The 23,198-nt window shown below is 37.0% G+C and overlaps 2 protein-coding genes across 2 annotated transcripts; one reads left to right on the top strand and one right to left on the bottom strand.

Annotated features, from left to right (window-relative positions):
- Nucleotides 1-6,043: 6,043 nt before the first annotated feature.
- Nucleotides 6,044-9,776, top strand: LOC116129465 (asparagine synthetase [glutamine-hydrolyzing] 1-like). The gene is made up of 13 exons (XM_031415204.1): nt 6,044-6,204; nt 6,606-6,744; nt 6,836-6,931; nt 7,109-7,250; nt 7,353-7,543; nt 7,638-7,799; nt 7,884-7,964; nt 8,077-8,298; nt 8,401-8,535; nt 8,641-8,721; nt 8,812-8,898; nt 9,001-9,108; nt 9,206-9,776. Exons 1-13 carry the CDS (start codon nt 6,125-6,127, stop codon nt 9,449-9,451), a joined length of 1,770 nt encoding a protein of 589 aa, XP_031271064.1. The 5' UTR covers nt 6,044-6,124; the 3' UTR covers nt 9,452-9,776.
- Nucleotides 9,777-9,820: 44 nt separating this feature from the next.
- LOC116129466 (protein PMR5-like) lies at nt 9,821-13,407 on the bottom strand. The gene is made up of 5 exons (XM_031415205.1): nt 12,707-13,407; nt 12,336-12,507; nt 11,656-11,834; nt 11,378-11,536; nt 9,821-10,360 (listed from the first exon to the last, which is right to left on the bottom strand). Exons 1-5 carry the CDS (start codon nt 13,060-13,062, stop codon nt 10,030-10,032), a joined length of 1,197 nt encoding a protein of 398 aa, XP_031271065.1. The 5' UTR covers nt 13,063-13,407; the 3' UTR covers nt 9,821-10,029.
- Between the last annotated feature and the right edge of the window lie 9,791 nt (nt 13,408-23,198).

Below are 23,198 nucleotides of genomic sequence, written 5' to 3'. Positions count from 1 at the left end.
AATTAAAATTAACCTTCATTAATGTAAACTTTCCAAGTTAATCCACCTAAAATTAGAAAATTAATTCAAGGTTAGAACTGATGAAACCTTTCACATTGTGTTATATCTTAATCTAGATATTTTTCTTAACATTAATGGTTGTTAGGTGTAAGATCTTATCCACGAAGATTTGACATCAATTACGATTTACCAAGTAAAAGCTCCAATATTTAATCTTACCTACCAAACGAAGATCAACATCATATTATCGGAATTTTAAAGTGTTTCATTATCAATCAATTTTCCTCGTTAAGTTAAAAAAGAATTATAATATTTTGATTTTTAAGAACAACTACATAAACTAAAGTATGGTATAATCAATTTCAACGAACGATTTCATACGCCACATATTTTTTCTGACGTAAATGATCATACTTTCCATTTATTTAATTTAGTAACCCATTGTTCTAAGCTCGAATGTCACATCACATCTGTCTAAAGATGATTTTATTTTATTTTATTTTGGCAATAGTTAGAAAGATACTCTAACTCCTTTGATTGGTTTAAGTATATACTTGTATCATGTTTTGTTAAAGTAATCACCTTTAATATTAATATTAGAAGAAAACATTTTCAAAATGAAGGAAACTAAACAAGAACAATAGGTATTACTCACCTAAGAAGATTATTTTCCTTTTCGTTTTTCAGAAGAAAAGGAGGATCCGACAAAATCGAAGAAACATAAGAGATATAAAAGCAATCTAGATGATTCAATGTTTATTTTATTTGAAATCCAAGTATGAATTATTAGAATGAAGGATTACAAATCAATAATGTCAATGTGATAATTTAAACAAAACAAAAAAAAGGAACTGGGTGGTGGAAGAAGATAAGCATTCGAAAAAAAGAAAGAAGACAAAGATAAGCATTAGGTTATACATTATCAGCAACTTTAGGGTTCGAACAGATGGATGGTTGAGATTGAAGACTATTGTTTTTTCTCTAGAAATTTTTGCTGTGTAAAGCAGATGAGTCGAAGTCGAACATATCTTGTCCAGCACCAGCAGTTCTTATCCTTATATGTAGGATGTTTTTTGCCTCTGCAGCTATAATTTGTTTGCCCATAATGTTCATACAAACATCAATAAGATATGCATTCCATGCATGGCTTTCTGGGGCCTTCAGTACTGTATTCAACATTTGCCATGTTTCCCTTTATTATTCAAAACATACATGCTATATATCATAAGGAGCAACGTCATTTCAATGGCTAAAACAAACCATCACAGGGTAGTTGAACGGTAAATTAGGATTTTTGGATAAATTACTCAAGATGTTTTGAGTTTCATTCATCTTAACCACCCAGTAGAGGTGATCATTAAAGGCTTATCTGGTCGTTAACTTCATGGTTTCAGAGGATTAGTTGAGGTACGTGCAAATTGACCCAGACACTCTAGCTATAAAAAAAAAAAAAAAAAAAAAAAAAGATCAAAACAGAATGCAGTCAATGGTTAATTATATAATTAACTAAGAAGTTAGCTAGAACTCTCACTAAACTTGTTCATTTAATTACTTTGATCAACACGCAACAAACATCACATGTTAGTTAAGTTATATTGAATTATATAATATTTATACTCCAATGAACTAGGGTTTACATGTCACCCACCACATCGCGATAATATTATTTAAGAATTAAGAATCAAATCATATATTCTAGTCGTCTGTATCCTCTCTTTTCATTTGAATACTGGGTATATATATATTAGTCAATCAAAGAATTTTACATTCACACCTTATCGTTTATGTACAAGAAATCTTATAATTTTAGGTTCTAATTTCAAAGCACAACGTTTCTTTTCGTATTTTAATTGCATTTGCACGTTCGAGTTTGCCCATACGAAGAAGAAAATCTAAGTCAGATCAATGATATCTTATGTTATTGATATTAATAGAACTTAATTACTCAATATTGTGCTCTTCACATGGTGAAAATGGAACTATATATCATTGTCGGAGTACACAAAAAGAGTAAAACACTTTTTCCCACCTAAGTTTGCCTTAAGGACATTGCCACCCAAAAAGTTTCAAAATACAACTTTTCCACCCAAAGTTTATATTCCATTTACTACCCAAAATACACTTTCTGATTATACTGCCAACAGAAACTTGGTCTAAATTGTTGAGATTTTTGAAGAAGGGATTCTAGTGAGTCTTTTGGTGGTCAAGATTGGTCGGAATTTGATTTGGGATGGGTGGTTACTTGTTCTACAAATCACTTGATTACTGACGATTGATGGGATCGTCGAGAATAAGGTTTGAGGGGTTTTAGTGAGAGATGATCGGGGAAGAGAATGATGGTTGTTTGGGTTTACAAAGATACTGGAATAAGCCAACGATTGATCGGAATATAAACTTTGAGTGAGAAAGTGGTATTTTGAAATTTTTGTGTGTGAAAGTTTCATTAAGGCAAACCTTGGGTGGGAAAAAGCTATTTACTCTACACAAGAATAAACAAGTCTCAAACTCGTGAAACATGCAGAGAGATTCGATTCGATCTATGTTTAATAATTTCCAAGGTGTATAATTATTATATAACTTGGATTGAATCTCGATTATCTAAAAATGTTTTTACTTTTTATCCAATGACTCATAAATTACCTAATACTTTTGTATTAAAAGAGGTGATATTCTTGAATTTGTCTCTAAACATATACAACACAATATGCTCAAGAGATTATATTACAGGTTCAACAACGAAGACACTATCCGAATAGTAGTTAATATAATAAAAATTGATTTACAATCCAATCTTACAAACTTTCTTTCGCAATTTTAATGTGATAGTTCACAATTGGATAAACGAGACCTACAATTAGACGGACGAGACCTATTACAAGCTATCACGTCAGAGTTCTGAAAGAAAGTTTGTAAGTATAGTATTGCCCGTATTTAATATTCATATCATGGTTGTCAAATCGCGTATCGTATCGTGTATCAAAAATTTAATTTTTCGAATCGTGTATCGTATTGTAAGTTACGCCTTTTTTAAAAAAAATAATAAATTTTTTCTAAAAATTAATATCATCCCCAAGATTAATTAACGAATTTTGTAATATTATTAGCTTTAAATTATGGTATTACATAATCAAAATTAATTACAAAATTAAGAATCTTTATCATTTCTAAGATCAATGTCAATATTTATATCTTCACTTGTGTTATTATTATTATACAAAATGGACAACACATTTTCCTCTTCACTTTCTCCATGCAAAATGGATAAATTTGAGTGGATTTTAGTAAACCGGGTTGTGTGACCTAGATCTGACCCGAAAATTTTCTTGGGTCGAATAAAGTCGTATCGATAATTTTAAAGATACGAACTGATACATATCGTATCGTAGAATACATATCAACGTATCAAAAGGTTTATGATACACTATCTGATACGTATCATTAGTGACCTACATAAAATCGTATCGTGAGATATATATCGCATATTGTAAGACATTAATAACCACAGTTCACATGTTTGCAAACGCTTTCCCTTTTTTGTTCTGAGTGAAGAATTCGAACAATGAACTGTCTAAGTATGGGCAGTGAAGGCTGGCTGGAGTCTGGAGACTCTGGACAATTAATTTTAGTTAATTACTTTGCAATCGAGAGGACTGTTGCCAAAATATCAAATTCTGTTCTGTATATGCTGGGAAAGATAAAAAAACCCTTCACCTATTCTCTGTTTCTTCACCTAGTTTGCAGCATTATTCAATGAATCAAGACAAAGCACATAAAATATTTTCTTTTCTTTTTTCATCCTGACGAATTATTAGTAGGGTTAGGTTATTAATTAGGTCCATGTATGCATGTTCTATTTCTATATTTGCAACGATGCTCATCAATCTCAATTATGTTTCAGTGTTTCCATCGTTTTTTCGTTCTATTTGACAGGTTGACAGCTAGCTCTTTGGTGTACCATGAATATGTTGAGGCAAAAATAAGAAAGATGACAGATCGATTCATTGTAGTTTATTTAGAAAGCGCCTTGCTTTAAGAGTTTAGAAACTGGTTTTCTGACCCATTTATTTTGGTTATAGTTTTCTATATATAAAAACCTTTTGTCCAAAACTTATCCATGCATAAAGCCTTTAAAATAGTATATATTCATTCATTATCTATCTTATCCTTTTATCAAAGAGTTAACGATTTTTTCCAATCCAAACAATGGTTTAATGATATTTTTTCACGTACAAATTTTTAAAATACTATTTTACTACTAAAATTTATATTTTGATGGCGAATAAAGAGTAAATTCGATCCAGACTATTAGAACTTTTGAAGAAGAGAGACCGATAAATCTTTTGGTGATTGAAAGTTGAATTTTTATAGTTTGGATTGATTGAAATTTGACTTGGAAGAGACAACTGTAAAAACCCTAATCTTTCAATTATTGACGATTAATAGGGTTAATATGAATAGAGTTTGAGGGGTTTTGATGAATGATGATCATGAAAGAGAATAATAATAATATGAGGTCGCAATGATGCCAGAATTATAAATATAATATAAATTTAAATAATAAAATAATATTTTAAAAATTTATGTATGAGAAAGTATTATTAAGCCATTATTTGGATAAGAGAATGCCGTTTACTCCATTTTCTATATATAAAACCTTTTGACGAAACCTTATCCATGCATAAAGCCTTTAAATTAGTCTCTATTTATTCATTCATCTTGTCCTTTTATCAAACCCTTAAACCCTTAAAATAGGCTGTCTTCATTCACCATTTACATTTCGATATGTCTTTTCAATACTTCCTTCTCAATTAACGTAACATTAACTTAACTTTATGTAACGATAAAATCTCCGAAACGACTCCATTTTAATATAAATTATCACATAATTTTGAGTAATTGAATTAATATATTTTTGATATTTAAATATGATATAACGAATTTGTAGATTATATAAATGAGTTATTTTCAATCATTTAAATGTATTAAGTCAAAGCGTAAGAAACTAAAATGTAAAACCCTTTGAACATCTCCTATCTTTGGATAGCTCAAGTGGTAGGATAAATATTTGAATATATGATTAAGGTGTACGATTTCAAGTTTTAATGTTCTGACTTTTAAGATTTAAATGAGAGGTCGTGACGATGGTTTAATACATTAGTCTCTTCCAAAGAGCAATTAAGATATGCATAAATTGACTTGAATAAGTTGATTAAAAAAAAAAAATTATATAACTCTTTTGAAATGTAATAGATATAATTAATTATCCATATTTAAATAATTATGTAACAATCTAATAATAATACTACACCCACAATATTTTTATATAATTTTTTTCTTACAAACTTATGTAATAAAGGATAATTGAGTTATTTTAAATTTAAAATAAACTTTTACTTAATCGTATTTTACCATATAAGTTTGTATAAAAAAATTATTAATATAATATTATTTATAATTTAATCAATAATATTATATTTACAAAAAATTCTTATAAAAATTTTCATATAAAACGAAGGGAAAAGAGTGACCCATTATATTTACACTTTTATTTATTTTTTACCGCATCGGTATTCGTAGATTTATTCAGCTTAACATTACACTAATCTAATTTAGCAACCAGATCAGTTAAGCTTTCCTAACATCCTAGTCATGACACGTGTCTGAGTACGACAACTTTGACTTACTAAGCCTGGAGCGTATAAGAAACTCATTGCTGACTCAGCTCTTTGTGGATAAGCTTCACAACAAGTAAAAGGGGATTAATCATCAACATCACCATCAAACTACATTTCCACACGAGTAAAGGTTAGAAAAATCAACCTCATGGCCCCCCAAGAATCCAGGGAACACCGGTGGCCGGTAACCAGTGACTTGATAATGTGACGCAACCAAACAACGCTGTTTTTGTAGGGCCGAGTTTCTGGGTCCGCTGTCCATTTTCCCATGCAAATTTGGCTATAAATACGTGGCGATAGTTGCGAGTCTCTAACTTACTGCTTCAACAACGTACGTGTTCATCTCTGCTCACTATCAAAAACACTTTCGTTTTTTTCATTTCCAAATCTTTGTTCTTCTTCTTTGCATTATTTGTTTTTGTTTCTGTTTGATTATTGTCAAGTTCAAAATGTGTGGAATACTTGCTGTGCTTGGTTGCTCTGATGACTCTCAGGCCAAAAGGGTTCGCGTGCTTGAGCTCTCTCGCAGGCAATTTTCTTCCATTTTTTTTTTTTTTACCTTCATTTTCATACCCTTTTTGGTTTTTATGTTCTTCCTTTCTGCAATTTTATATTTTTCAGTTGTGTAGCTGAGCTTTTTGTATAGTCTTTTTGTTTTGTTTACGGGTTCATAACCATTAACCAACTTAGATTTTGGTTATGGATAGATATAGGACCCAGAGACTACGTTATTCTTGGAGCCAAAAGTCAGTTCCCGAATAAAAAAGCATTATATTTAAAAATATAATTAACATTCAACATCACCTTTTTTAATCTATATTTTTCGTGTGGGGTTTATGAGGCCCATGTGACGTGCTGTGGACCAGTAGTATGTTTTGTTAAATATATATAGAAACTAAAATTGATGCGACTCTGTTAATACTGTAATAGGTTGAAGCATCGTGGTCCTGACTGGAGTGGTATTTACCAGCACGGAGACTTTTATTTGGCTCATCAACGTCTAGCCATTATTGATCCTGCTTCTGGTGATCAGCCTCTTTATAATGAAGACAGGAAGATTGTTGTCACGGTAAGCCACACATTAATATGGCCATAAAGTGATACCAGTTTAATTTAATTTATTTACAGATGATTGATGTGTTAAAAACTTAAACCTGCAGGTTAATGGAGAAATTTACAATCATGAACAACTGAGGAAGCGTTTGAAGAATCACAAGTTCCTTACTGGCAGTGATTGTGAAGTTATTGCTCATCTGGTGGGTCACCTTAGCATGAAGTTTTAATCTTAATTTCTTCAATTTACATCCTTGTTGTATCGAATTTTCTCTATGTTTTGATTAATGATTTTTTGTTTATGATGGTATCGTGGTTCTTGCATGTTCTGATGGCTGTTATAATTAATCAAACTCTGGTTTGTGAATGTTCAATTTTAGTACGAGGAGTATGGAGAAAATTTTGTGGACATGTTGGATGGAATGTTTTCATTTGTGCTGTTGGATACCCGTGATAATAGCTTCATTGCTGCTCGGGATGCTATTGGAATCACTTCCCTGTACATTGGCTGGGGTCTAGATGGTAACATGATCTTCTTAGATCTTGCCTCTAAAGCACATTGATGTTTGTTTGTGTAAATTTTTTATTTTTTTTAATTGGTTTCTTTTTGTTCTGTCTATGTAGGCTCTGTTTGGATATCTTCAGAACTCAAGGGTCTGAATGATGACTGTGAACATTTTGAGACTTTTCCTCCCGGTCAGTTGTACTCGAGCAAATCTGGAGGATTTAAGCAATGGTATAATCCTCCTTGGTTCTCTGAGGTTGTTCCTTCGACTCCATATGATCCACTTGCTCTACGACGGGCATTTGAAAATGTAAGATTCATAAACTGTAATCCCAAGTGGAATTGAATTGAATGTTCTCTTACGGCTTTCTTAATTCACATCAAGTTGAATGCTATATGTGCAGGCTGTAATCAAAAGGCTGATGACTGATGTCCCTTTCGGAGTCCTGTTATCTGGGGGCCTTGATTCATCGTTGGTAGCTTCAATCACAGCACGCCACTTAGCTAGTGCAAAGGTTGCTAAGCAATGGGGAACACAACTTCATTCCTTTTGTGTTGGCCTAGAGGTTGGTTGCGAATAATGACACATTACAGTACAACTTCGGATGAGTTTCTTTAGTCCTAAACTTGGTCTCTCCATATATTTTCAGGGTTCTCCAGATTTGAAGTCTGCAAGAGAAGTTGCAGACTACTTGGGTACTGTGCATCATGAATTTCACTTCACTGTTCAGGTATTGAGACAATTTTTTTTTTTTTTTTTTTTTTTTTTCACTACAAACTACAATAGCTCTTGCTTCTATGGCTATCTGAAACTGTAAACTATATGTCTTTGGCATTTGGCAGGATGGAATTGATGCAATTGAAGACGTGATCTACCATATTGAAACATATGACGTGACGACTATCAGGGCAAGCACACCTATGTTTCTTATGGCACGTAAGATTAAGTCACTTGGGGTAAAGATGGTGATGTCTGGTGAGGGCTCTGATGAGGTTTTTGGCGGCTATTTGTACTTCCACAAGGCACCTAACAAGGAAGAATTCCACCGTGAAACATGTCACAAGGTAATAGCTGTTATATGGCATATAGTTTACTATGTACAGGGCTTCCGATGTTTAGATGTGAAGGAAATTAATGGTTCTCTTCTGATACATGTATGTATGTAGATAAAGGCCCTCCACCAGTACGATTGCTTGAGAGCAAACAAATCAACATCTGCATGGGGTCTGGAAGCTCGAGTACCCTTCCTCGATAAAGATTTTATTAATGTGGCAATGGCTATAGATCCTGAGTGGAAGATGGTATGAAATAAGTTGTATATTCTCTTGGTTTTTCTTTATTCATATGATAGCAGGCAGATCTCATAGCTTATACAATGTCATTGATTATTTTTTAATCATTTTCAGATCAAACCAGAAGAAGGTCGTATTGAGAAGTGGGTTCTTAGGAGGGCCTTTGACGATGAAGAGCGTCCCTATCTGCCAAAGGTAAAAGCACAATCAATGATTTGCTGCTGTTTTATCCACAAGTAAGATTGATTGTTTAATTAAACATGTTCTGTTCCCTATTTCCTGCAGCATATTTTGTACAGGCAGAAGGAACAATTTAGTGATGGGGTTGGCTATAGTTGGATTGATGGCCTCAAAGCCCATGCTGCACAACATGTATATATACCGTCCTCTATTTGGTTCCTTCACCATTTATTTTGATTGCTGGTCAAGAAGAAGTTAAATTAGAATGAATCATGACTTTTTCACATTTTATAGGTGACGGATAAGATGATGCAAAATGCTCAGCACATCTACCCACACAACACCCCTTCCACAAAAGAAGCCTACTATTATAGAATGATCTTTGAGAGGTTCTTCCCACAGGTAATCTAGTTGAATTTAGATAATTGTTTACTCTACTTTGGTGATCTTTTTAGCATGAACTAATTGTATCATGTTTTTCTATTATCTCCTATGACAGAACTCAGCTAGACTGACCGTCCCTGGAGGGCCTAGTGTAGCCTGTAGCACTGCGAAAGCTATAGAGTGGGATGCTGCTTGGGCGAACAATCTTGATCCCTCTGGTAGGGCTGCCCTGGGAGTCCATCTTTCAGCCTATAGCCACCAGGCAGCTACCACCACTGCTATGAAGCTGCCATCAAAGGTCATTGATGATATGCCACGGATGATGGAAATTAGCACCCCAGAACTTGCAATCTCCAGCTAGTGCCTGTTAGAAGACAATAAAGTGGGTGAAACTTATGGCTTCAATGGATCTTTTAGATATCCTTTTGGATTGTAATATTGATTTAGGCACTGTGTACAAGTTAGAAAAATGTTCCTTGTGGTTGTTTAAATATGTGTTATCATCATCATCATCATCATCTTCTTCTTCTTTTCAATTCTGTTATCAATAAGTTGTACTTGCTTAAATGAAAATGGCAACTTTCCTTTGTGTTAAGATCTGTTCACAAGGGTTGGATGATTCCTTTCAGTATTTTTGTATACAAAAGAAAAAATTATCAATGAGAACAAACTCTTCTGTACTGATATGGATGATGGACTGGGCCATGGTGACAAAACCCAAACACTAAAGTTTGAAGATTAACCAGAGAATTTTTATTTCCTTTCACAAATAATATTGCATATTTTACAGGAGACAATTAATAGAGACTTGCAATTCAGAAACTAGAGTTTGCTACATCTGATCATCTTAGTTAAGGAACTAAAAATACAAGTGCTATTTTGCATCTTGAATTAATAAAAATATTCAATTAGAAGAAACCACATTCTCCTTAAAATTACTTAGTTGAACAAAGCTGCTGAAAATAGTTGGTTCCAAGTATCAGGTAATCCTGGAAGGCACCAATGGCTACAATCAGCATTGTCAGGGTTAGCCTTTTGCTCTGGGTTCGAATCACCACTATAAATTGAAGGGTGCCCATCTTTCCTTAGCTCTGATAGCATTGTTATGTCTAACAAATATGCAGGGTTGGTCATCTCCCTCATCACTGCATCCACCACTCTCATTTGATCGGGATAAGCTCCAGGGTATATTGTTCCACTCATCGGTGCTGTTTCGCCATAGCAATTCTTTGTTGTAGTTGAAGTTGCTCCAGCACTCCATTCATTTGGACTGTCAAGTCAATGTCATTTACCAACATTACTCACATTACTATACAACCCATAATAATGTCTTTCCAGTACAGACGTCGGCAACCATAAGAAAATGCAGACTTATCCATTGAAGTCAGTTTAACTAATGTTATCTGACTGACCTCACATAACTGTTCATATTTTATTTCAGACTTCTACAAATTAATGGACATGGCTATAATTTCTTTTTCTTGACTGTCCGTTAAGTGACATAGTTTACAGGTTTCTTGATCTTTTCATAAATGAGGGTTAAAATTGTTCATTTTTGCATGCTCCAGAATTTGCAGAGAATGGATACACTATATGATTCAAATAGAGACTTGGGAAGTGGTCCATTGGAATGTGCAGCAAGCATTAAAAAACAGTACCAACTTTGTCTTTCTGCTGGGTACTGCATACTTTTAGTTCCATTTACGAAAATGAAATTATTTTAAAAGTAAGTTTTAAATGCTACCGACACATTTTGACCGACACATTTTGATTGAAAATGGTATGCTCCTGTTACAATGTTCACGAGCTGGTAAAAGTACTGCAGTTGAACATTGATTTATAACTGTAGATTCAACTGTCTATTCAAATCCTGTATATGTATGGTCCATACTAAATGATATACTACTTTTGAATCTACTAATCTAACTGCTAAAAAAAACTTTATGGATTCACAAAATGAAGTTCTGTTTGTTATATCTGGGATCTGTTGATTGCTTGCATGGAGGGCATGGTTTATTTTAGTGTGCTAATGGCATTAAAGAAGGCCTTGCAACTTGCAAATTTGAGGCTATGACTCTACACTACACATTTTTTTATAATCAATTTGGACCAACCTGGGGATGGCCATAACTGGCCCCTTTAAATGCACACAGCTCCAATTGGACCGAATTTTTAGTGCTTTGTGCTATCCTTTTAGCAAGCAAAAACAACAATAATAAAAGCTAGACTTTCACCGCACACAATTATATTAGAGAGAGAAACAGAGAGAAGAGTTTAAAGTCCTTACTTGTAATGTGTAGGAGAAATTGACTGGAAAAATACTCTTGTTTTGGTTCTGTCAACATTGGTGTCAACCCAATTGGCCCATGTTCTCAGTGCTTTGTCCAAAGCCACTAATCGATCCATGTCTTGGTAAAGCGTACCCTTTGATTCCATGTAATCCCATCTGCATAGTTCAACATAAATCTTTCAATCATACAAATTCAATTACGGTATCTTTATTGGATTACTCAAACTATTGTAAGCTTATATGAATAATTATATAGGCAAAGTCAAAATATGGACCCTTGGAGAGACCCGTCGTGGCTCCACCAGTGTCCAGTGTTGAAAGATAATACATCTGCAGCACGCCAGTATTTGCCATTCCCATTAATGTCCTCTAACTTCAGAACCCTCTTCCCTTTTACGATGTCTATTTCTACCAAATATGGAGCTCTGTAAAATGACACTGATAAACCATAATCCTGCACAATTAGCCATAATAAACCATTATAAACAAGAGGGTCGTATCAGTTTGATAATGTTATCAAATGGATAATTTAGTTACAAAGTAACAGATAGTTGTGATGTACAAATATCTAATAATAATATCCGCCGTTACGATAATAAATTAATAATACCATGAAAAGAATACAAAAAGAAAGAAGACAGAAGAAAACTATAATTGTATGTTGACTTTAAAATGAGATTAATGCATTGCAGTTGGCATGAATTGGCTCAAATTATGCTGACAAATACTGTACTAGATTGAAATGCAGTAAAACCAAAAGTTCTTGAGCGTTATCTTTTTGCACTTTTCTTACTTTTGCTTTCATTATTCCGAAAAGAAAACTCATAATTTGAGTAATTTTAAAGAATTAAACAAGGTTTTGCATGAAAAAGACAGAGAATTAAAGTAAGAGTCACATCTTTGCTACTGTAAAAGATGCTTCAAATTAATAGCAGTCTAAAATAATAGGACTTACCAAGAACTTGAATGTAGAAAGTGGATCTCCTTTAATCATCTGTGTCTGTGTTTCTGGTGCAGCTGCGTAAATCATGCAAATCAACGACTCCCATTGGTTTCTTCCCAAGGAATCACCAACAAACATCACTGTTTTGCCTTTCATTTTCAGCAAAAATTCAAGCCCATTGAACCTGCCACACAAAGTTCAAAATTACTGTAACACTTCTCTCTTTTGCAAACGTTCTGGTTTCTTTAAAATTCAGAATTAAACTCACGAAGGAAAGGGTTCAAGTTCGGACTTTTTTTTCTAAATAGAAATCATTTCCCACACGAAGAAATCTATGTTAAATGTAGTAGTTGAGTTTAACATATAGTTTTTTTGTTTTTTACCTTGGGAGCTCACAATTCAGAGGCTGCCATCTATATTTGAGATAACCAGAGTCAGGACGACCGTTCATTTTGCAGTTGAATTTTGCATCAATAAAGGGACATTGAGAAGATTCGTACACGGGGTACGTGTCATCACGAACCCAAGCGCCTGCAAACAATGCACAAGTGCTTTGGTTGGCTTGCAGCATTGGCCTTCTATGGTGACCATGAATATTGTGGTTTCTCATGCTCATTATGACAGCAGATGAAACTGCCAGCGGTTGAACTAACAAAACTAAACATAAGATTGTGAAAAATGAAGCAAGTAGATGACAAAAAGAAGAAGAAGAAGAAGATTGAGAATGAAGAAGAGCCATATTAGAAAAAAAGCAAAAGCTAAACGGAAGAAAGAGTATGAAGAGAGGAGGGAACTATCTGTTTTGTAACGTATATATTTATATATAACAAAAGTGGGGATTAAATCATATAAAAGAGTGGGGTTTTTGTATTGTTGTGTACATGTGAAGGTAGCTGAGATGGGTTCACGTGAGTTAATGGATTGGTGGTGGTGTCTTGTGAATTTGATTTGGACTTCTGAAACTCAAAAAAGACCTCCTTAATTCTACTTGTAAAGCAGTTTGTCAGCAAGACCTTTTGTCCACAAGATTTGGTAGTTTATTTATCTTTAATTTCAGATATTAGTTTTGAGAGATTGAAAAGCTAGCAACCAAGTAGATAACCATACAAGCAAACAAGAGGGAGCTCAGTTAGAAGATGGGGCCAAAATGTTAGAGAGCCAATTGTTTTTGTAGCTTTATGTTTGTTTGTTGAAGAGGGTGAACTTACAAAACCCACCTGGAAAAAAGGGGTCCTTTTGGTGGGTTTTGTGGGCGCCTCAAAGGGTTTGATTCTTATCTCTCTTATCTTGTTAATAGAAAAGGAGAAAGAATACTTGCCGTATGACCAAAACAAAAAGCACTTCTTGCAATTGCCCCCCCTTTCTAACAAAGAATGAAAATTTTTGAAAGCACATGTTCTTTGCTTTCCTTCACTCATGAAACATGGAACATAATCCTCTCTTAAGTTTATTTTAAAGTATCTTGGTGCAATCTTCATGCATCATCCTGATCATCAGATGCTCATCAAATTACTATGCCATGAAAATTTTGTTCTAAAGTTTGATTCATATAGGCCAGTTATGGATGAACTTAAAAGTAGGATGAAAGTCAAAATCCAATCTTTTTGTCAGAATTACTTGAAGAAGTGATGGTGATATCTTAGTACAAATTTACAGGCTGTTTCAACTTTAATTCAAAAGGTTCACCCGCTAAGACTATGATGCACAGAAATTGAAGTTTAACCATTTCATGTGATCAACCTTTATGACTGTCTTTTGGCTCAAAATTTTTATTAATTAGGCATATGCTTTTAAACCTCACTAATATGGCAACTTTTGGCGAGTGTGTTTAACTGTCGATATCTTGAAACAGAGGAATTCATGAATGGCAATGGCAGAACATGACACATTTTTGCATTCTTTCATTTGAATAAGTGGTTTGTGGTTTATACTTTACATTGCCAACATTTAACTCCACATATAAACTGAGATTATCTATTTAGCGCAAAATTTACTAGTTAAACTATGGGGTTCCTTTATAGAAAATCATATAAAAAGGGAATGTGGGTCCTTTTGTGTGGAACCCATAACGTCGTTAGGCGATAATAAAGCATGTGTTGTTGCTATTTTGTTGTGTGCATAAGAAGCAAAGTTTGCTGCTGCATTTATCCAATAAGCTCAATCACTATTTTAAAATCCGGCCTGACCTGGACAGATGATCGGATCCGATCTCAGGTTAACCGGTTGAACCAGTTAAACTGATGGATTAAACTGATGACATCATGACATCACCCAATTAATGTTTTCTGTCTACTTCTCCTTCTTTATCTCATTAGCTCATTTATCTCTCACCTCTCATACGTGTCCACCAACAAACAGCTTTTCATTTGTTTTTCATTAAATGTCATGCAATTGAGTACACTCTTGACATTTAATATTTGTTTTTAATTTTCAATGAAAGCTCATTAAATGCAATATAAGTAAACCATCTTTCTTTATTAAATTAAATGATTTATTTTCAATCTCTTCTATCTTAAATTGCAGGAACGAAGAAGAGTAGAGAGAGAAAGCTTCAGTAACTTCTTTCTCCAACTCTCTTTGTTGTTCTTTACTCTTTCATTTCTTCTGTTTTAATTATTAAAGCTCTTCCGATTCTTCAGCTTTCCTCTAATCAAAAGGTGCATGCCTTCTACACCAAAAACACACAAGCATATCTACTCTTCCTTTTTTACAAAATCCTCATTTTCTTCTCTCTTATTAGCTGTGTGCCGCCACTGTTATATGCACCTCCACCATTCTCCACCACCATAGCCACCGCAGTAGCAACAGCTTAGGGTTTCAACTCCTCTCACTTGTTTTTTCTCCTCTTCTTCGAGTTGGATTCTCTCTTCTTCGAGTGGCTTCGTTGATTAGTATTATTTTTTTGGGTTGATTAGCCTCATGGCTTTAATTGAAAATTGTAAAAAGGATTTGAATATTAGAACTTAGGAATTTGAGTTGACAAAGCCGGTTGGACCGGTGGATCGCTGCAGTAAAACCGATCCAACCACGGGTCAAAACGGGTCAATTCTCATTTCCGGTTTTCTACCTTGACCGATCCGGCTAAGCCATCGGTTCTCGGTCGAATGGGTTAAACCGGTCGAGCCAGTCCGAGTTTTAAAACCTTGCTAGTGGGTTGAACTAGTTCAATCGGGACTCAAAGTCTTCACCGGGTCGGATTACAAATTTTCCTATTAATTCAAAACCTTAGAAATTATGACAAAAAGATGTGAACCATTGAAGACAAGAATGTTAGGGTTTTTGAAGAGAAACTGTCGGTGTGTGCAATGCTGGCAACGGTGTCGATTTCTAGTGAAAGAATCGACCGAAAATCGCAAAACAATGTCGTTGGAAAAATCTTGCTGTCGTCGACAATTGGAGAGGCGTGTGATGAGTTTTGGTCATGAGGCTAAGGGGAGTGTTTTTGTGGTGATCTAAAGTGTTGTCGTCGCCAGAAACAAGCTCTATTTGCCGACGCTAACGATGGCGTTTAAGGTGTTTTTTTAAGATTTCAAACTTATAGGGACTTACATGCAATCTTCAGGGACATTTTTGTTAAATTTTAAACTTTTAGACATCGGTTTGAACCACCGGTCAAACCAGTCAATCTGGGACCTAGCCACTTTGCCGGGTTGGGTTTTAAAATATTGAGTTCAATCCAAAGAGGACTCTTTCATTGAATTGGGAGGTTACATATATATAATAAACATATAAGCAAGCATTTGAAGAATTGGAACTAAGAGCTTGCAGCATACAAGATGAAAATATTTTTACAGGAGAGCAAAGTGTCACGCACTTAACTTCTTTGTTAAATTTGTGCGGCCTTAACTCTTCGGAAATGAGTTAAGCAGCCTAACGCTCACACAAACTCACAGGCTAAAAAGTATATAAGCGAGAGAGAAGTGTAGAGAAAATCTAAACTCTGTATTGATGGAATTCAAGTTATGAACTTTATATGGTGGAGTTGCCTATTTATAGGCTCAAGCTCCTCAAATTAATATGACTAAGCTACATGCTTCAGCATTAAGAAAACCCTGGGTGTCAAGCATTGGTGCAGTCTTGGAAACGAAGCTCGTGGGTGGCAAGCATTGGAGCAACCTTGGAAACGAAGGTGCTTAGTTGCCGAACCTAGCTGCTGAGTCATTAACTTAGCTCTTAAGTTAACTTAGCTCTTAAGTATGCTTCACCCTGAAGTATACTTAATCAGTAAGCAACGTGCAACATGCTTGGGCAAGCAGGTTGGTCGTGACATTCTCCCGCACCTAATGCTGCGACGCCCTCGTCGCATTATCTTTATAGCGTAGGACTGAATCTTGGAATTGCCACAATGAGTCTTCGGTCTCCCAACTGGCTTTGGCATCAGGAAGTGCCTTCCATTTGATGAAGTATTCCCGATAATTTGGCACACCACGTCGGCGAATGACTCTGTCGGCAAGTATTTCTGCAACTTCCTTATCAAAGGATGTTACAATGGCTATTGATGCTCGTTTAGAGACTCCTCGGGATGGCTCCTCTAGGTCTTTATGGAATGACTTCAACAAGCTTACATGAAAGACCGGGTGTATCTTCAGTTTCGGAGGAAGTTGAAGTCGATACGAAACTTTGTCGATGCGTTGTATCACTTGAAAGGGCCTTTCATATTTGCGCACGAGGCCTTTGTGCACCTTCCTTAATGTCTTGAACTGCTGGGGCAGTATCTTTATGAGAACAAGATCACCGTCCTGGAACTCAAAGTGCCTTCTTTTCTTGTCAGCCCACTTTTTCATTCTCTTCGCTGCTTTGTGTAGGGCTTCACGAGCAAGTTCAGTCTGTTCGTGCCAAGACTTGGCTAACCTGAAGGCTGCGGGGCTCTTCCCATCGTAGCGAGTGGCTAGGGAAAGAGGTGTGTTTGGTTGTCGTCCCATGATGATCTTAAAAGGACTTTTGTTGGTTGCCTCACTCCGCTGCAAGTTAAATGAGAATTGGGCTGTTTCAAGGAGCTTTGCCCAATCCCTCTGGCTAGCGCTCACATAGTGCTGTAAATATAGCTCTAACAGTGCATTGACGCGTTCGGTCTGACCATCAGTTTGGGGATGAAAGCTGGTCGAGAAGTCTAGGTTTGATTCTGGCATCTTCAATAACTCTGTCCAAAATCTCCCGGTGAACCGAGGATCTCGATAATTGACTATGCTTGTCGGAATGCCCCATAACTTGATGATGTTGCGGAAGAAAAGCTTGGATGTTTCCTTTGTTGTGCAATCGGTGGATGAAGGGATGAAAGTGGCATACTTGCTAAATTTGTCCACAACGACTATGATGCTCCCGGATACCTCGGACTTTGGCAAACATGTGATGAAGTCCATTGAGACACTCTCCCATGGTCTCTCGGGCACGGGCAATGGTTGTAGCCAGCCTACCGGTTGTTGTAGTACTACATTGTCTTGCTGGCAAACAAGGCACGTATGTACATACCCCTCAATGCTATCCTGCATCCTAGGCCAATAGTAGGCAGATTTTAAGAGAGCAAGGGTGCGTCTCATACCTGGATGGCCTGCCCACAAGGAGTCATGACACTCCTTGATCAGTTCTTTCCTCAGATTGTCCCATCTCGGGATGTAGAGGCGGTTGCCTTTGGTGTAGAGTAAGCCGTCAGTCAGCCAAAACCTCCGGGCTTTCCCTTCTTCTACCAAGGCAATGATATTTCGAGCCAATGGCTCATGCTGGAGTCGCTGCTTGATTCGGTCAGCCAATGCGCTTGTGACTTGACTGATGCTAGCCAACTCGGCTTTGCGGCTTAGTACATCTGCCACCACATTGGTCTTGCTCGGCTTGTACTCCAAAACATAATCAAACTCAGCAAGAAAGCCCTGCCATCGTGCCTGCTTCGGACTTAACTTCTTTTGGGTCTGAAAGTAACTTGTCGCGACGTTGTCTGTCAAAGTAACAAACTTGGACCCAAGCAAGTAGTGTCGCCATACTCTAAGGCAATGGATGATGGCTATCATCTCCTTTTCTTGCACAGTGTAACGCTGCTCGGTCTCATTGAGCTTTCGACTCTCGTAAGCAATCGGATGCCCATTCTGCATGAGTACTCCCCCGATGGCAAAGTCGGATGCGTCCGTGTGCACTTCATATGGCTGAGTATGGTCTGGCAAGGCAAGCACAGGTTCCTTGCTAATTGCAGCTTTCAACTCCTCAAAGGCGGCTTGACACTCATTAGAACAATCCCACGGCTTGCTCTCTTGAGTAAGTCTGTCAACGGGGCTGCCTTTGCTGAGTAGTCTTTGACCTAGTTAGTAAAAATGCGTATTATACGGATAGTCGTATAATTCGCGTATAAAACGCGCGTATACGTGTTTTATAAAATCTGTCGTATAATTCGCGTATAATAAGGTTTCGCGTATAATTCGCGAATTATTCGCGAATTTTTGAAAAAAAAAAAAAAAACAAAATCTCACACACCCAAAATGACGTCGTTTTAGTGAGTTTATACAAAAAATAAAAATAGATCTGGTTCAGTCCTCCTTCTTTAGTTCTTCGACAGTCAGCAGTGCGCCCCAAACAACCATCAAATTCACTTTGAAAATGAACAAATCCATGAAAACATTAAACTAATAGTGAGAGAGGGAAAACAAGAATGAAGAGAAAGAAGAAAAGAAATTAGAGGAGGTGGCCCTGCTAGAGTTCGTAGTGGTTTTGAAAGATGATGAAGGTGGGGCGCAAGGGTTGTTAGATTTTGGGGATGAGGGAAGGTGCGTAACCCCTTTAGTTTAGACTGAAATCTTTGTCTTTTTGAGCGGCAAAGCGAAGAGCAAGCAAGGGAACAAATAGTACTGTTAAGTTTGAAAGCCTGAAAGAATATTGGGGGTGGAGGATTTTGTGGCGGTGGGGTGTGGGAGAAGGATAAAACGGGCTGGGGGAAATATTGGGGTTGGAGGATTTTGACTTTGTGGCGGTAGGGTGTGGGAGAAGGATAAAAGGGCTGGGGCAATTTTATTTTATTTTTTATATTTTTATTTTTAAATTTGATTTTTTTTCTTAATTATTAAAAATGGTTATTTATTAATTTATACATTTTATTTTATTTTATTTTTATAAAACTTAACTTTTCTTTTATTTAATAACCTGATTTTTAATAAAAATATAATTTTTAATAGAAATTGAAGATAGGAGTTTAAGTGACTAATTTCCAAGTTAATGAAGGTAATTACCATCTATTTGTATTTTAGGGCGGTAAGTAATATTAACTTTATAATAAAATTTGTGCAGACTAGACTGACAAGAATGTCTTTTAACCATTAAAACTAACGTAAGAATTTTAATAATGGGTGGGAAAATGTAGATTCGCCAAACTTTGGGTTGAGAAAATGTCATTCAGCCTATTAAAATATGTGACTCTCTATTATTTAATTGTAAAATAAAAATTATTTCTTATATTCAAATAAATAAATATACTATATAATCCAATTATAACCAATAAATAAATATACTTCAAAATAGTTTGATTATAGTACTAGATTAATTTTAACCCTCTTATCCCAAGGCCTGAAAAACAGAAGAGGGCTCATCACTCATCAGTAGCGTTAAAATTATCACATCTCATAACCCAATTCTGTTATGACTTATGTGTTTAATTTGACACTATAGTTGAATCTTGGCTAAATATTGTGTTTGAGTCTGGAGACTATAATTTGAATATCAGTTATATATTGTGTATTTGTGTTATTGGTTAATTGAATACTTTGCATTTGAAATGTTATGTTGATTTTAACCAGGTAGTCCATAAAAGTGTTAAAACTAAGATTGATATTGCCGTATTTTTCAAAACGTATTATTAACAATACACCGTATTAAACCCGTATATACCCGTACCGTATTTTTTTCGTATCCGAATTTTATGACCGAATTTTTATAAATGTATTTTTTATCGTTTACCGTATTATACCCGTATAATTCCCGTACCCTTTTTTTGCCGTACCCGTATTTACTAACTAGGGTCTTTGATAAACCGACGATAGTAGTTTACTAATCCAAGGAAGGATCGTAACTTCGACACTTTGGTGGGTGTTTCCCATTCTTGAATGGCATGCACTTTGTTATCCTCCATCATAAGCTGCCCATCCTTGATCTTGTGACCCAAGAACATTACCTTCGGCTTGGCGAAATAGCATTTCTCTTTCTTGATATACAACTTGTTGTCCCGCAAGACTTGGAACACTTCCCTGAGGTGTCGCATATGCTCTTCCCAGGTTTGGCTATACATCACTATGTCGTCTAGATAGACGACCATGAACCGGGCGAGGTACGGATGGAATATCTTATTCATCAAAGTGCAAAAAGTGGCTGATGCATTTGTTAGACCAAATGGCATAACCAAAAATTCGTAAGACTCATACCTTATAACACAGGTGGTCTTTGGCTCGTCGCCTTCGGCTATGCGCACTTGATAGTAACCTGATCGTAGATCCAGTTTGGTGAAGTAGCGGGCATGCCTCAACTGATCGAAAAGATCGGCAATCAAAGGAATAGGATAGCTATTTTTAACAGATACCTTATTCAGTGCTCGGTAGTCTATGCACATGCGCAAGGAACCATCCTTCTTCCTTTGAAACAGAACTGGTGCGCCATAGGGAGCTTTGAAGGGCTTGATGAACCCTGCATCTAGTAGTTCCCGTAACTGCCTCCTTAGTTCCGCAAGCTCCGATGGTGCCATACAGTAAGGACCCTTGGCAGGTGGCTTGGCGCCTGGTTCCAGCTCAATCTGATGGTCTACCTCCCTTTTAGGTGGTAGTTCCTTTGGCAGCTCGTTTGGTGAGACATCAATAAACTACTCGACTACTTGTGCTACCTCCCGGGGCACTGCCTCTGGTGGGATTGGCTCCTCGTCGTCATATTGCTTAAGGATGGCCAAGTAGCTTTCCTCTTTCTTCTTGATGCCTTTCTTGAACTGCATAGCCGAGAGTGTCGTTGTCTCCGGCTTGGTAGAGCGGCTAGTGGGCAACACACAAGCTTGCTCCCCGTCCATGATACACATGGTGTTGGTTGACGGCAAGGGAAATGCCCTGACTTGTTCCATGAATTCTAAGCCAAGAACAACTTGGTAGTCATCCATCTGTGCCACCGAGAAATCTAAGTAGCCGAAACAAGTTCCCATTGTGGTTTTGACATGCCGAGCCACTCCCTGTATCGGTTGTGCCACTGAGTTGACTGCCTTGATGGTGCCTCCACCTCCTTAAGCCTTGATGTCTAGCCGACGTGCTTTACTTACTGAAATGAAGTTATGTGAAGCACCCGTATCTACCATGGCTTTGGTGGCCTTCCCATTGATGGCCATATCAACATAGAGCAACCCTTTGGCTTGGGTTTTTGGTGCGGACTGGATTCCATTGAGTTGTTGTTGCATTGATCCCATATGTGCCCCATCACTACTGCTTTTGACTGGCTTGCCCTCCTGATGCTTGGCTATGAGGGAAGTAAGAGCTTTCTTCTCCGGATAGTCTTTCACCCAATGAGGCCCATTGCAAATAAAGCAATTGTTGCGGGGTTTGTTGGAGCCCTTGTCCCAACATTTGCCCTTGTCCTTACCTTTGGATGAGGAGTAGTCTTGGCGGGTGTCTCGGTTGCTTTCTTTAGATTGCCTTCTGTCTCCCGCACCTTTAACAAAGCCGCCCTTCTTATCTTTGGATTTGCTGGTGGATTCTCTTTGGGTGCTATAGTCAATCAAACTTTCAGCAACTGCTATGGCCGTGGCAAGATCTTGCACTGCCCGATGCCTTAGCTCTGTTTTCACCCATGATTGCAACCCATCCATGAAATTGAAGAGCGAGTCCTTGTCGGACATTTTCGGGATCTCCAGTATCAAGTCAATGAAGTCTTTGATATAATCATGGATCGTCCCTGTTTGCCTGATCCGTCGCCAACGAGCTCTTGCCTCATCCTCGGCATTCTCCGGGTAAAACTGCCGTTTAAGCTCTCTTTTAAAATCATCAAAAGTAGAGATAGTGCAAATACCTTTTTCGATGTCTCCTTCTCTTCTTCTCCACCACAACCTTGCGGTGTCTGTGAGATAGAGGACTGCAGTTTCAATCCTCGAGCTTTCCTTCGTGACGCCTACAGCCACGAAGTACTTGTCTAGTCCCCACAGGAAGTTGTCAACCTCTTGTGCCTTGCGTGAGCCACTAAAACTTTTAAGCCTTGGGACGTCAATCCTTTGGCTTTCAATAACGTTGCTGTCGGTCCTTGCAACCATGCCACGCTTGCATCGTGCTAAATCAGCCTGCACCTCGTCTAAACGAACGAGCGTGCTGTTGATTTCGGTTTGGAACACATGACAGGTTTTGGCAAGCTCCCCTACGAACTCCTCACGGATTCTCCCCATTTTAGTCCTTAGTGACTCTTCCGTTTGAAGCAGCATGGCTTTCACGACAGTGTGGGTTTCGATAACCTCCGTCTCTAGATCATCCACTCGATGATCCAGGTCCTCCAACTGCGTGCTCACCCTTTCTTCTACACGAGATAGACGTGAGTCAAAACTGGAAAGAAAATCTTTGGACTTACCTTTCTGCCTTGAGAGGTTGGGGTTGGGGTCGACTTTCTCCGGACGACCACGTTCTTGGGAAGCCTCCATCTCTGCCGTCTTGGTTCCTTTGGAAGCAACAGTATCTTTTGCCATTGAATAAAAACCGAGGTTATGCTAACCGAGGCTCTGATACCACTTGTCACGCACTTAACTTCTTTGCTAAGTTCGTGCGGCCTTAACTCGTCGGAAATGAGTTAAGCAGCCTAACGCTCACACAAACTCACAGGCTAAAAAGTATATAAGGAGAGAGAACTGTAGAGAAAATATAAACTCTATATTGATGGAATTTCAAGTTATGA

The sequence above is a fragment of the Pistacia vera genome, unplaced genomic scaffold (assembly GCF_008641045.1).
Source record: "Pistacia vera cultivar Batoury unplaced genomic scaffold, PisVer_v2 Contig212, whole genome shotgun sequence".
Lineage (NCBI taxonomy): Eukaryota > Viridiplantae > Streptophyta > Magnoliopsida > Sapindales > Anacardiaceae > Pistacia > Pistacia vera.
Note: the sequence above shows the minus strand (reverse complement) of the source record. Positions and strands in the feature narration are given on the sequence as shown.

Coding starts and splice junctions, on each gene's coding strand:
- LOC116129465 (XM_031415204.1), top strand. CDS start 6,125: ATGTGTGGAATACTTGCTGTGCTTGGTTGCTCTGATGACTCTCAGGCC. Junction 7,965..8,076: donor AATTTCACTTCACTGTTCAG/GTATTGAGACAA, acceptor GGCATTTGGCAG/GATGGAATTGATGCAATTGA. Junction 8,536..8,640: donor TAGATCCTGAGTGGAAGATG/GTATGAAATAAG, acceptor AATCATTTTCAG/ATCAAACCAGAAGAAGGTCG.
- LOC116129466 (XM_031415205.1), bottom strand. CDS start 13,062: ATGGCTCTTCTTCATTCTCAATCTTCTTCTTCTTCTTCTTTTTGTCAT. Junction 11,537..11,655: donor CACGACGGGTCTCTCCAAGG/GTCCATATTTTG, acceptor TGAACTATGCAG/ATGGGATTACATGGAATCAA. Junction 10,361..11,377: donor ATTTCTCCTACACATTACAA/GTAAGGACTTTA, acceptor TTGACTTGACAG/TCCAAATGAATGGAGTGCTG.